The following is a 15,038-nucleotide window of genomic DNA, read 5'->3' on the forward strand; positions in this document are numbered from 1 at the left end:
ACCACAGAGGCATTAGAGAACTCCCTCTCCAACCTGCCATCCTTTGTGGCCACTTAGCTTACCAAATTAAAGCAGAGTTGAACAGGAAAAAGATTTTGAAGATCATGTAGAAAGACACACCAGAAAATGTGGGGGAAAGAGAAATGACGCTTTTACCTCGCCAGGGAAAAAGGGCTCTTTTCCTTGGAAACGTTACAGCATGGTTCACAAGGTCCTTGCAATGTTACTGAAAGACAGGACAGCAAATAATCCTTTTTCTTGATGTATTTGTTCCTCTAGCACTGAAATCATCGCTGATCATCATGCAGCAGTAAGGGTTTTTACATTTACAAGGGGAGCATAGACTGTGGGGCCAGAATGAGAAATAACACAAGCCCCTGGACAGGCTGGACCTGCTTGGCCAAGGGCAATGCAGCTAGATCACACCCTGTCCCCCACGACACAGACTGCGAAGCAGAATAACCAAAATAATGTGTCCTGTTTTGCCCAACCAAATGCTAAAGTTGGAGCATGACAAACAGTAGCACTTGAATTGCCATTTTGATCTGGGCTCAGCCAGTTGTACTCTCATCCAACTTCATCCACCGTTGTTGAACAGGCACCTAACAAGCCGAGGGCAAAATTTCACCTTCATTTACAACCGAGCAAGTTCACGGTTCACCTGTGCCTATAAGCAAAGCCAACATTTATCTTTGGGAGAGGTAGAAGAGGGCAGCTATAAAATCTGAAAAAAAGTGGCCGGTTCCTCCAGGGGAATGAGGTGTCTAACTCTATTTATAGTCAAGTTTTCCCATGACTGCAGAGCATTTAGGCCTTCAAAAGCCTGAATTCGGGCTTAACTTGCGCTGAGACACTCAGGACATCTATCTGCAGGAGACAAGGGAACTGAATATCCCTCTCTTGTCCAAACCTGGTACCTTAAGCACTAGCCTGTGGGTTTTCCTCTGAGGTCAAGGAAGCGATAGTTCCCCTCACCCTCCCCTCAAACAACGGCGTATTTGCAGTTCTCTGCTCTTCTGCTCGAACGTAACCCCAGCCTGTATTAGGTGACCTCAGGGAGACACCAAATCCATGCTTCACCTTCAAAGCTTCAGGGAGACACCCACAGGGACAGCACCTGGCTGGCACCTCACCTTGCAGGCCGACACGGAGGCGGTGCTTGGCTCACATGGGAAGCATAGTTCTGGGGTAACTGCTGCCATGGGAGATGTGCAGCTGTGGGAACTGAGGAACCTGATTTCTCCACCGGTAATTTTTTCCCTCTTTGCCCGTTTCCCATAGCATAGTTTCCCTGTGTCTTGCACCTAAGCAAAATCCAAAAAACCTCTGAGCAAAGCTGGGTTTTGCAATTTGAAAAAGCGACGCTTTACACTGCTGTGATTCAGCAGCACCTGGAGCTGCCGGGAGTCCCTGCTGCATCCATCCAGCCCTGCGGTGATGGCACTGGGCCAGTTCCCATCTTGCTGTGCCCCTTGACAAGGGCTGTGGTGGCACAGGGAGTGTTCTTTCTCAGCCTGTTGCTGCATTTTACCTGCTTTTTTATCCCTTTGGCACGGTATTTAAGAGGCAGCAGGCACCATCGGTCCCTTTGGGGGTTGGAAATCTTGTCTGTGTGTTTAGAGCTGGGATAAATGAATACGAATCGAATGGCTAATCCTGGCGTCACTGGGACTGAGGGAGGTTGGAGCAATGAGATGGGAAAACCCAAGCAGTGTGCTGGCAGCACCAGTCAACCGAAAAGAGGTCTGTCCTGCGGGGCAGTGCTGGGAAAAGGGTGCCGAGGGACTGTCCAACGCAGCCCATGCCCACAGGGCTGCAAGGGTGGGGACAAAGTGCAGTGCAGACACCCGAGGAGCTCTCTCACCGTTTGCCCTGTGCCAGGCCCTCGGCGGCAGGGCTGAGGAGACGAAGCCGTTGCTCACTCCAGCCCTAATGAAGACGCACCCTGGGGAGCTGCCGGGCCAAACTGCAAAGAAATCCCGAGCTGACAAATGGCGCGTTTGCTGTTACCACAGCACTCGCGTTTGGGGTCGGCTGTAACTCCCTTGACCTCGAGGGGTACGTGCACCTGCTGCTCACCTGAGAATGTGTGATGGAGCGGGTGGGCAGCGGGGGAAAGGGTCTGCGTTTGGGAGTGGGCAACTGCGTTTAAGCACGGGGAGCTGCCCCAGCTCCACACTGGCTCGACCCGGCCAAGTCACTCCCCAAGCAGCCCCCCACTGCCCCCGGTGCAGGGAGGCAGCTGCAGCCCTGGGAGGCGGGGGTGTGCCCGGTGTTCGTGCACGGGTTTGGGACGCGGGGTGACCCCTGTCAGCTGTCCTGCGCGGCGTGGGGTGGGATTCGGGGAGCCTGTGCTGGTATCTAGGGGGGGATTTAGGTCCCAAGCGCTCCCAGGCGTGAGGCGGGGGGGCCGTGTCGCCACACGGGTTCAGCCCCGGGGGCATCCAGGTGGCTCCGTTCGGGGCTGCGAGGCTCCAGCAAAGCCCGTGGCCGGCCCTGGCGAGGGGTCCGGCCCCCCGTGACCGCGGCCGGCCCCGTAGACCTGACGGCAGGCACCGGCTGCCGGGCCAGCCCCCCCCGCGCCCGGGCGGCGCTCGCCCCCTCCCCCGGGAGGTGCAGGCCCCGCCCCGCCCCGATCCCGCCCCCCGCCCCCGCCCCGCCCCGGCCCGCGGCGGCCGGCGGTGCGCGCCTGGGGGCGGCGGGGAGCGGCGCGGATGGCCAAGGTGCTGCCGGGGGCGGCGGGGCGCGGAGCCGGAGGTAACGGCGGCGGGGCGGGGGGGCGGGGGTCTGCGCGCCCGTCCGTCCCTGCGCGCGGTGTGCGCCTGTGTGTCAGCGCACAAGTGCGTGTCTGTGCGCGCCCGTGTGCGTGGGAGCGCCTGTGCCTTTGTCCACGTGTGCGCCGGGGAGCGCACCGGCGTGCGGAGCGCCGCGGGGGGGGCGCCGCTGCGGGCTGCCCCTTCCCGCACACACCCGTGCGTGCCGCGGGCGCTGCGGGGGGGGGCCGGGCCGGGCCGGGCCGGGCGGCGATCGCCGCTGCCCGGGGCCGCGACCCGCCGCTTCCGCGGGACCTGCCCGCTGCTCCCCGGGCTGCGTGGGGAGCCCCGCGGCGTGGGAGCGGGGCGAGCTTCCCCGTGCCCCGGCCCGCCGCCCCGCCCGGCCGCGCAGCCCTGCCGCCCGCCGCCGGCCGCTCCATGTTTCCCTGAGCCCGCCCCGCGTTACTCCTGCGGACTGGCTCCGCTGCGGGCCGGCGGGGCAGCCGGCTGGGGCAGCCCGGGGCTGGCCCGGCGGGGGTGCCGGCCCGGCGGGGGTGCCGGCCGTTTGTTTGGGAGGGGGCTCCGGCTCCCGCGGGGCAGGGCGAGGCGAGCGGCCGGCCCCGCGGGGGGAGCGTTTCCAGCTGAACCCGCCGCGGCCGCTTGTGTTTCCGCAGTAGCGATCGCGGCGTCCCGGCGTGTCCCGCCGCGCCGGGCTGTCACCGCTCGGCCCGGCCCGGTGGAGCGGCAGCCCCGGGGGGGCCCGGCAGGCGCAGCCCCGGGGGGCGACCCCCCAGCCCGCCTCTCCGCCGGGGACCGGGCGAGCGCGGTCGCGTCCCGCTGCGGGCGGGGGGCCCGCCCCGGGGAGCGGTTTCTCACGTTGCCGTGGTAGGGGGATGGCGAGGGGGAACTTCTATATTTCACCTTCCCAACCCTGCAGGGAGAACAAAGATAAACTCCTCTTTTTAAAACCAAAGAAAAGAAAACAAAAAAACAAACACAAACCCCAGCATTGAAAGAAGAGAAGAAAAAAGAAAAAAACCCACGTGAATTTAACCCAAATCCTCCAGCCAGTTTTGGTGATTCGTAGTTTTAAATACAGGAAGGTCGCCGCTTGGTCTTTTTCCTCTTTCGATGGAAAGAGTTTTGTGGGTTTTTTCCCTTTTTTTTTTTTCCCTTTCCTGGTGCTGTGCGGGCGCCCCGGGAGCGGGGAGCAGCTGCCCGCCCAGCCGGCTGCGGGCCCTTAGCGGGCACCCGCTGCGCTCAGCGTTTGTCTTTTTTTTTTTTTTTTTCCCTCCTATAAAAATAAGCTTAAAAAGCTTTCTGAGAGAGGGGTAGCCGTGAAGATGAGTCCCCTGATTTTTCCTGTGTGTCGCTAACTGGCAGTGCTGTTCTAGCTCACAGGTGAGCATGGAGATATATATGTATTTCAGATATATGTATATATTTACATATATAGAGAGATATATAAAATAAGTGTAGGTATATGGTTATCTATTTTTAATATGTCTGTATATGTATGTGCATGGCACTTAGGGACGTGGTTTGGCAGTGTTAGCTTAACAGTTGGACTCGATGATCTTAAGGGTCTTTTCCAACCTGGATGATTCTATGATTCTGTGGTTATGACTGCATATATATTCTATATATAAAAGTATAAAATATGCTACATAAGTTTTTGTATTTTTATCTGTGTGTATATATAAAACATGTATTTTTTTATATGTGTGTAGTCAACGCTAATGGGCAGAAAAGCTCTTTAAAGGGTCCTGTAAATACCTCTTGAAACGATGCCGGAGTGGTGAGGGCAGGGAATATCGGGTGGGTAAGAGCTCATCATAAAACCCTCTCCAGGGCTGTGCTGGGTGCGTGCTGTGGCCCTGCATGGAGGGGCCACATCCTGCCCAACCTTCCTCATCCCCAGCCCCGACTGGAGCAGTGGTGTGAGGGGATGAATTTTGGGGCGCTGGTTTAGGTTGTTAAATAGGGAAGGATGTGCCCCTCCAGCACTGCTTTTGACTGGGCCCCTCAGTTTCCCCAGACTGTGTGGGGCTGGCAGGAGACCCCCGTCACCTGCATGTCTGTCCTCTTCCTCCTCCGTCCTGATGCCTATCACTTCCCTTTGCTGTCTGCCAGCATTTGGCACAGGGAGCTTTGCTTTTCCTTTTATTTTGGAAAGCACTTGGCTGCTGGAGGAGGGCGGCTTTGACCCAAACAAGCACGTGCTGCCTCTCTGAAGCCCCGATGCCTGCAGGATCAGTGGCTGCTCTCACTTACTTTTCATTTCCATGCACGTGTGACATTGTGGACAAGCACAGAGACAATTCCCAGTGTCCTGGCCAGACACAGCAATCTGGACCAAAGCCTCTGCACATCAGCGTACTGGATGGAGGAATTGATGCATGGATGCAGCACCGGTGCTCCTCTGCAAGGGAATGGTGGCACAGAGCTAAAAGCATTGCGTTTCTCCAGTGAAGAGAGACTGAAGGGGGTTTGTAGAGATCGCAGCAGCAGCCCCAGGAGGGTTGTACGTGGAGCTGTTTGGGGGGTCAGGCTCAGCTGGACTGTTGGGATGCATGTAGATTTTTCAGGACAATGTGGAGATAGACGTTACTGCTGATCTTTGTAGCTTTCTTTTGGGAAACAAAAGGCTGATGGTCCCCCGTGCCATGTTTTCTAACACCGATAGGCATATAACTCACTTTAAAGGCCAGATCTGGTATAAATGTAATTCAATACTAAGGTGAGAGTACGTGCCTTGAACAGCCTCCTTGTCCTGGAAACCATTAGGAGGGTGGCTGCGTACTCAGGTTTTCACACAGAGACTATCTGCTAATGTAATAGTCCCTGTGGAAACTGTAGTGCTCGGGAATATTTTGTGGATTTGGGAAAAATCCCAGGAGGATTTTTGGTTTCATACAGCAATTGCTTTTTGGCAGCTTTGGGATAGATGTAATCTGGTTCCCATTTGCATCCTGAATTTTTAAATGGAACAGCCTGCCTTCGGCTCAAGGCAGAAGTAGAAATAGATGGAAGTAGGTAGAAAATAATAGTAATAACAACAACATCACTTCTAGAAAAAAACAAAACTGTTAGGGCAACTTTTGTATTGAAATGTTGCATTTATAAGCGTATCTGTTCTTTTTTGGTCCTTTCAGTGACTTTTCCAGTAGATGGGATGTTGCTGTGCATGTAAATCTGGAGTAAATCTGTAGAAGCTGGTGAAATCACTCTAGATCTGGACCAGCACATGAGAGCAGTTTTACCTCACAGTGATGTGTGTCCTACGTGTGACAGCAGATCCTGCAGTGTTTGGTGGCCTTGCCCATGGCTATGTGTGGCTGTCCCTTTCCCCACAAGCGTCTGTACTGTGTCTTGAAGTCATAGCGGGTCATTCTTGTGCGAGCCAGGCGATGACAGCCAGCATACATCGAGGCAATGCCTTTCGAGGAGCGGAGTGATCTGTAGGGGGGTGCCACATCTCAGGAAAACATGTCGTGGGATTAAATAATTGAGCAGTACTTGGGATTATCTGTTCTGACCATATGGTTTAGCACAGATACAAATGTGCTTTAGACAATAGTGACTTAGGTGACCATGGCTCAGTGTGGAAAATAATGACATTATTTTAATGTAATGAATGATTCCATGAATTAAAATGCTTTTAGTGAAATCAAGTCTCCATTTAAGACTTAAACCAACTGAAGTAATTAAAATACTGTTATTCCTCTGCCCTCCCTCCCCAACGTGTGTGTTATGAGCACGTATTTCAGTGAAGTCCCTTCTGGGCTGAGGGATGCCACATGGGTCCCCTGAGGCGCCTGCAGGGCAGGAGGCACCCAGGTCCCCCCCCTAGGGAGGTGGTCTGGGCTCCTGCATCCCGCAGAGGCGCGGAGGTACTTCTTGGCAGGATTCCCCCTCGGGATGGCTACCCGGGGTGGGCAGGGGGTCCCTGCCAGGGACATGTCTCGTCCCCAGGGATGTGTCCCCCTGCCTGAGATGTGCATCGGTTTTGGGCCGTGTTCGAGGTGACAGTTCCACGCTATTGGCCGTTACTGTGATTTTCCCTGTTCTAACTCTGAGCTCAGCCATCTGGGAACAGGGACTAAAAGCAATTATCTTGTTAGCACTTCTGTGTATAATACCTGTATTAAATTTCTGTATTTTAAAAGTGGCTGAATATAGATGGTGTGTAATGATTTAATAATGGAAGGCTCATAATTTTAATATATATTCTGGTGGGAAGAAGCTTTAATTTCTTTTTGCTTTAGACATGACAATAATAATGCAAAGGCTCTGCTTGGTGTAGGGTTACCACAGCAGGTTTTCACATGGATCAAATGAAGAGCTGTGGATCCTTAGCCTGTGGTTTGTTGCCTGTGTTAAAAAAAAATGGAAAAGCTCTAGAAATCTGAAGATCTATATGATAGAGTTCAATGCCTGCATTTTCAGTTAGAGAGTACTGTACAGTCTTTGTACTATTTTTGTTCTGTCCTTATCCCAGGCTCCTTTGTACGCTGCAAGTTTGTGGGAATGACTCAGGGAGAAAGCTATTTAACCTAAAGGACACCACTGGCAAAAAAAATAGATGCATAAAGAGCGATGTCAGTGGCTGCGACCAGGCACTAAGAAGAATATTTTTGTGTATCTGAGGAAGAGGATCCTGAAACCTCCTCCAAATGGGACAAAAAAAAATAATTGTCTTCTTCAGATGCTGTTTGTTCAGTTTGAGAATTTTACAATATGGTTGCTTGCAGTAATGAGGAACTAGCTGAATGATCCACAGTCCTAGGTCCTGTTTCACTTCTGGTTAATTAATGGAAGGGCTTAAATATCCAAGTGACAGGGATCATGCCAGTGCTTTTCTGTAATGTGATCGTTTTTAAAAGCAGTAAGTACAGCAAAGTTAATCATAGCTTAAACTCCTGCTTTGCGAGTGTCTTCTCTGTATGTTGTAGCTGATCGATTTATGATAATATTTTTATTTCCTCCAATGGAAAAAAATTTTCATGATGAACTTTTATCTTGGATATTTTTTATGGCTTGGAAAGCAGAATTTATGGCGTAGTGAAAATGTCTGCAGACTGTTTGCTGTGCTGACAAGTGGCACGGCTGTAGCAGAAGCGTTGCCTCACAAGCTCCATGTCAGCCTTTGTATTTCACTTTTATGGAATGTCTTCCCTTACTTTCAGCTCTGGATAATGCTCACTCTTTTATCGCAGAGCAGCAATGCTGACACGAGTCATCATTGTGCCACTGGCACTTTGATCACAGTAGAAATTTCAATTTTTGATTCAATTCTTTGAACAAATTTAGGCTGGCTGCATATTGTAGACTCAAATGTTATAGCTGCAGAGGCAAATGTATAGCTCATAATATAGAGAGGCCTTGAAAATGCACATATTTGTGGAAGGCCTAGCGCAGCCACCTAAGGAGCATGCATCCCTTCCTCTGTCGGGTTAGTGCCCAGGTAACTGCTCGGCGGCTGGAGGTGTGATGAAAATACTCTGCTTGCAACCTGCCTCTACTCCGGGGGTGAGCCTGGGATGGGGGGGAAACCCCCAGTGGATTATCCTATGTTGTAAAACACGTAACCGTCTGAGATGAAAGAACATCGTTTGCCCCCACAGGCCCGCGCACCTGATTTGCATCGGGAAGGTGGGGAGGCGCGGGCATCGGGGGGGGGGGATCTCCCAGGCAGACAGATGTGGCTCCGCTCTTCCCTGTATCCATCTGATCTCGTGCCAGGCTCAGGAGCTGCTTTCAAGGCGCCTTTGCTGTGCTTCGCTTGGAGCTTTTTTGCTTGTCTGCTTTGGTTTTTTTTGCTGAGGGGAAGTACGTATGAAAATAAGTGCATGAGGCTGAAGTTTCACAGGAAGTGTTCGTCCTTGTAGGCAGTTAAATTTGGATGTGGTAGCACGATTCCTTGGGAGAGGTGGGGTTTGGTTGCCTCCATTGCCTTTTCCCATTAGTCTTGCTAGTGCTTTCTTTGACGATGCACTTTTTGGAGAATGAAATCACAGTACCGAGGATGGGAGACTCCAGGAGCTCTTCTCGAGCAAGGGAACAGCACAACATGGATTCTGAAGTTTTCTTCAAGATTTCTTCCCCCAGAGCAGGCAACTGTGGAGGAGGGGGCTCAGTCTGGTGAATCCTGCCAGGCACAGGGGTGAAGCTTCTCCTGGCTCAGATGTGGTAGATCTCCGACTTTCATGTGGGCTACGAGAGGTGCTGCTCGCTCACATCTGGTCTGCATTATGTGGGTTGGATTTCTGTCCTGCAAGATGTTGCTCTGCTCCCGTGAAAATAATATTAGCGATGCTTGTTTAGTCCTCATGGGGCTGAGGAGCCTTGGCAGCAGATGCAAGGCTCCCAAGCAGAATTGCAGGGTGTGAGGGTGAGTCGGCCACTACAGAAGTGACGTAGAGAACTTGTGCATCAGCTGGGGAGCTGATAATGTGAAACCATCACTGATGTCTGCCTGAGCTCCTGCACTTTGTCAGAGCTGGGCCTGCAAAGGAGTCCCAGCACCACTGGAGGAGAGCTGCCGGAGGTACCAAGAGCATCCTTTGTGATGCTGTTGGAAGTGCTGTCTCCACTTTTTGTACCTAAACCAAGAAGCAGAACATGTGAGTTATGTTTTTATGAGCCAAAGGAAACTCAGGTCTTTCTCCCAGCCTTGGGAGAGCCGCATGGCTGGGGTATGGCAACGCCTCTTCAAAACTAAGCTGATGCTTACAAGAGAACGTAAGGTTTGCGGGCTGGGACACACATGCAGGGGCATCCAGCCTCAGTGGAGGGTCTCTGTGACCCATTGGAGGTACTAATGGGTCTGCCCTAGGGAATTCATGGCGCAGCCTTCGGGCAGCCTCTGGGACCCTGGAGTGCTTTAACCGTCCTTTTGTTACTTCCCTTCAATAATTATTTTCCTTTCTTGTTGACCTGAGATTTTTATGCAGCGACAGGGCAGAGAAAATATTTTAAATGTGGAATAAGGTATTTATACTCCTTTCCGGCTTGGCTATGAGACAGAAGGACAGATGTGGGCTTGGAAATGGTGTCATTTTTTTTTTTTTTGTCATTTTTGGACCTCCCTTACAAACCGCAGCGGAGTTTATAGGAAAGTGTAAAGCTGCCTTACCTACTTTTTAATTTCAGATGATTGCTTTGGATGGTATTTGAAACGCCTCAATCTCTTTCAAACCTCTCAGTCGGTAGGGCACAAATTGAAAGAAGAATTTTTGGATGATAACTCTGTGGTTTTGTTTGGCTGGGTGGCTTTTGGGTGGCAGAGGAACTGCACATGACAGCAGCCTGGGCTGTGCTGCAGGCAGCCTCAGAGTGGTACCTGGGTGGGCAGCGGGGTGCAATGTAGAAACTCATCACCTGGGCGCTGGCTTGAGACGTTGCCTCTAAATGCACAATGGGCATTTTTTTGGTGTTTTGCTGAATGCAGAGTAGTGGTACAGTTTGGCTGTAAGAAAACCATCTTCAACTGTTTTTGTGAGGAGGAAATTTGTTTCTTGGGGATGCTGTTATTGCTCTAAAAACATGGTTTTCCTGTACTGTTGCAGCAGTGAGTTTCCTATGAGGTTTTGCTTTAGATCCTTTTCAAAACCAGACTGAAACCACATCAGAAACAGGAAATATTTAAGCATTGCTCCTCTGTCTCTGGTCCTTGCTGACTGTCTGGTGTTAATCTTAGCAAATGATTCATTGAAATAGTTCTGAATCTTCACGTGAGTTACACTGCTATGTAATAAACCTCCAGGATAATACATCTGCTTCTGTACTGTGTAATGCTTGTTTATCTTAAAAAAAAAACAACAAGAAACCAACAACAAACCAAACAAAACTAATTGGTGTCAGGCAATCACTTAGACGTGGGAGAGTTGGTAGAGATGTAGAGGACTGAACTGGGCCAGAAATGTGACCATGTCCTATGGGATTGGCTGTAAGAGACACTGGATATATGACGATTGAAGATGTGATGTCTATGGACTGGACTGTATCCTGGCATGCTGGGCTCAAGTGAGCTGGACTGGCTTTGGGAGGGGGAGAGGAAAGGGCATAGCACAGCTGGCAGCTGCCTGCAGGCACTTCCTGAGGTGATGGGGTTGGCTCTTCTTGGCAGTGGCAGTGACAAAACACGGGGCAGCAGCCGTGTTTTGGAGCTTAGGTTGTTTGGGCTAGATGTGGATAGAAAGCCTTTCCCCAGGGACACGTCCTTGGTGGGGTGGTGGTCTTTGTCCTAGGTTGCCCTCAACTGACTGCTTACCTGTGGCCCCTGGACATGGCTGCTCTGGTGCCAGGATTCAGTTATAGGGATGAAAATTGTTATTTTGGTGAGCATTGTGGAAGAATGGGAAAGTTTGGGAAAGGAGCAAACTCCTGAGCGTTGGATAGGCACCTTGCACCCCAGCAGAGCTGGGTGGAGCAAAGCCTTTCCCTGCGGAGAGAGGAGCTGGGATTTGGGAGGCTCCTGTGACAGCAAGGGAGGGAAGAAAAAAGGCTCTTGCCTTGCTCCAAATGGCTCATGAGTCTTCACTAAGCATTCAAGTGGTGCATTACTGCCCATGATCTGGATTGTGGCTGTGCGCCAAGCACTGATCTTTCGGCAATCATTATCTGTTTTACACATAAACTGGCTTTCTGTGCCAGCTGCAGCTGACATTTTATTAAAACCTACTGTGAATGAACATAAAATATTTTTACATATTTTTTTAGCATCATAAACCATCATTACATCATTTTACGATGATAAAACATCTACATGTGTACAACAAAGTGCAGTGGTTTCTGTCTGGGTTGGAGCTACTTGGTTTTGACTCTTAATATAAACAGAGTTCAGAAATCGAACAGTTTGGCAGATGCCAGCATTTACCAGTCCTTATTTTAGTAGAATATTGCTTTGCCACAGCCACCAAAGACAAGTGGTTAGGTGAGAATTTCAGCTCTTATTACAGAAAAAATAAGTCTTTAGTTTCCATTTTGCGTCTTGGAAAATTGAAAACATGAGCCAAGCATGCTTACAGACTCAAAATGTAGAAAGCAAGTGTACAATTTTACTTCTTTCTTTTAAATTCTGTTTGGTGAGCAGTAAGGCCAAGCCAGTAGTTGTTGGCTGTTCAAGTTGCCTATAATGCTTGAAGCTGCTTGTCTTTCTTGGGCATGTGGATTTTCTTTGTGTCACCTTAATTCACCTTTTTATTCATAAAACAAGCCTGGGCTCAAAACTTCCTTGCTTTGCACAGAATTCCTGATTCCAAGGCAGGACTGTGTGTGTGTAAGAGCAGTAAAGGGTGTGTTTAATGCTAATCTGTACCAGAATAGGATAATAATGTTGGAAATTAGAGTTCTTGAGATTTTTTTGGGGTCTGTATCGGCATCAGCGCAAATTCCAGACTAGTCTACCATGCTCATTTTCACAAACATATTCAGCTTAGATCTACTCAACTGAGCAATCTTTCCTTCTTACTCTCTAAATATAGATAACTGCCATACGCATTCATGCACAATATGAATGGTAAAGTGATGAATTCATTAACATTTTGTAGAAATGTCTATTTCCTCTGGGCGCAGAAGAAAATAGTATCTTCATGCCTGTAGGGAAGACGGGCTGGATCCTGCCCCCTGCTACCACCCTGCTGCTCTGCTCCATGCAGGGGCTTGATGTTAGTGATGACCTGTAAGGAGGAGAGCAAAGCAGTTTCCTTGTGTAAGATATGCCAGTGAGCCCACAGTTAGCCGAGCACAAACCAGGCAGTCAAGATTAATAAATCCAGGTCATCCATGGCTGATGTTTTTCCCCGCAGAGCAGGGGGCTGCAGGTCCCTATGCTCATGGGCTTCCTGCCCCACTGGGGTGGGCAGATGCCCCGCTGGGATGGATGGGCACACCACTGGTGCCACTTTGAGCCCTCCACCTCCTGTTCAGGCGAGCCCCTTGGCAGTGGCCGGTGCTGGAGGTTGATGGCCATTCCCTTAGTCTAAAACCTATGGCAGTGGAGAGTGATTCTGCTGTGTCCCTGCTGCACCAGGGTATTCAGGTCCAGGAGATGCTCAACTCCAAGGTTTGGACCTCAGAGAGCCTTCTTTTCACAAAAATTAGGTAGTGCTCAGAAAAATAAGTAGGAATCAGAAAATCATAGAATCATAGAACAGCCCAGGTTGGAAGGGACCTCAAAAGATTGCCTGGTCTCACCTTTTGTGGGAAGGGGAGCCTACACGAGATTATCTAGCACCTTGTCTCGTCGCATCTGGAAGACCTCCAGTGATGAATACCCTACCATGCTCCCGGGGAGGTTGTTCCAGTAAATTATTGTTTTCACTGTAAAAATACTATTTCTTATATCAAGATAAAACCTCTCTTAGTGCAACTTGTACCCATTGCCACTTGTCTTCTTCATGTAGCTCTTTGTGAAGAGAGAGCACCTCTGTCCTCTTTACGGCCACCCTTTAAGTACTGGAACACTGTGATGAGGTCGCCCCCCCAACCTTCTCTTCTCCAGGGAGAAAAGAGCTAACTCCATCAGCCTTTCCTCATAGGGCAGGTTCTACAGCCCTTTGATCATCGTTGTGACCCTCATTTGCACCCTGTCCAGTCTGTCGGCATCTTTCCTCAGTTGTGGAGTCATGCCGATGTCACTCCTGTTTTGATTTGTGAGATCAAGCCAGTGTCGCTTCTGGCTTAACACTGCTGTGATGCATTTTGTGTGACTTTGTTAAAACAAGCAGCACTTGAGAAAGCCACCCCTGTGAGCAGATTTAGGATGAGCCTTGTTGCTTGCCAGGAGAGCTTGTTCTCACTCACTGATTGTGAAAGGGGCTGGGGGACTAGTCCAGCCGTTGATGTCTGTGGGATGTTGGAGCTTGGGCGTGCGGCTCCTGTGCAGTCGGTCTGCCAGACACATTCCCATGGCCCTCTAGCTACGTCCTCTCCTTACCATATTAAGAACATCTGTACAAAGTGATTTATAAACTCTCTCCTTTGATAGTGTTGGCTGTATTTTGTGTCTCAGCAGTTTTCTGTATTGCTGAACTATTATTCATTAGCAGATTTTGTGGTAAAGCCTTTCCCAGACTTTAGCCCTATTGATTGTGTGGCTGGGTCCTCACCTATCCTTCTTTCCTTCTTTTTACCCACTGCCTCTTCCAGTTTTATGCTGGCTCTGTTAGCTTCATGTCCTGGGGCCATGCCTTGATTCGTAAGCTTGTCACTTGTCACTGTGAGCCCTTATAAGCCTTGCTTTGTACCTGAACTGGAGACCTTGAAGGCCAGGCAGGGTTGGTACATGAAGCAGCGCTGATGACTTAGTGGCTGCCTGTTGTTCCTCAGAGCTAATGTGTTATTTGGGTGGTGAGAACAGAAGAGGTGGATTGTGCAGTGGCCTCAGCAGGGCTTCTCAGGCCCCTAGCCATACTCAAAATTTTTTTGGACTTCTGTCGTAAGTCACAGCTTTATATTTTGTCATTCAAGCGGTTTCGTTACTGATACCCCATTCTTCTTTCTAACAGGCTCCACATCTGTTTGTTACAAGCCTACCAGCCCAGTCCAGGTACTGGAAGACACTGGCTTTCTTTACCAGGATCACCAGTTGTTTGCTGGCAGACATGAAGTTTCTCCACTAACAGCTGAAGCGATCAGTGCCAAAGAAAAAGCTGGTAAGTGCATGGCCACACTTCCATATGAATCCACCACATTTAACTTTCAGGATTTTCCCAAAGCATGAATTGAGCAGTTTAGACCATTTACAAATAATATTTATGGAGTTGAGGGCCAGCTTCTCATCCTTGGTAGAGCCAAAGGGGAGTTACCTTTCACTTGAGCATCGTGACCAGCTGTCACTGGTCAGCTGTGCTTGTGGAGGATGCTGCGTGTCCTTCGGGGCATGGCTGCTCTTCCCTACGCAGCTGGACTGAGGTCCGTGGCTTTTTGCTGATGGAGCAGGACCACAGGCACCCTGTGGAAGGCTCACTGTGGCTGATCCTTTTGAAGCTCGGTAATAGGCAACTAAAGCACATCTCCCAAGTACAAGGATGCTAACAGGTGACTAGTGCAGGAGTGGAAATCCTTCTATATATGATAAAGAGCTGTCTTTACCATGTGACATTGGCTTTATTCACTTTCCTCAGGCTTATCGCAAGCATGATATAACTGGACTGTGAGCTTTCTGGTATGTTAGGGAGCCTTTTATTGCATGTCTGCAAAAATTGCCAGTGTGGTGAGGTTTCGGTGTGCTGATAATGTGCATAGAGCAGTAACAGTTTGCTGTAACTGCAGGGACAT

The 15,038-nt window shown here is 50.2% G+C and overlaps 1 protein-coding gene across 1 annotated transcript in view; it reads left to right on the plus strand.

Moving 5' to 3' along the window:
* Nucleotides 1-2,712: 2,712 nt before the first annotated feature.
* Nucleotides 2,713-15,038, plus strand: part of AMOTL1 (angiomotin like 1) — a 61,725-nt gene continuing 49,399 nt past the window's right edge. Inside the window, exons 1-2 of the mRNA XM_037377466.1 lie at nucleotides 2,713-2,757; nucleotides 14,267-14,413. Coding sequence (XP_037233363.1) covers nucleotides 2,715-2,757; nucleotides 14,267-14,413 — 190 coding nt within the window. The 5' untranslated portion in view covers nucleotides 2,713-2,714. The remainder of the gene's footprint in view (nucleotides 2,758-14,266; nucleotides 14,414-15,038) is intronic.

This window comes from Falco rusticolus, chromosome 2 (genome assembly GCF_015220075.1).
Source record: "Falco rusticolus isolate bFalRus1 chromosome 2, bFalRus1.pri, whole genome shotgun sequence".
Taxonomy (NCBI): Eukaryota; Metazoa; Chordata; class Aves; order Falconiformes; family Falconidae; genus Falco; species Falco rusticolus.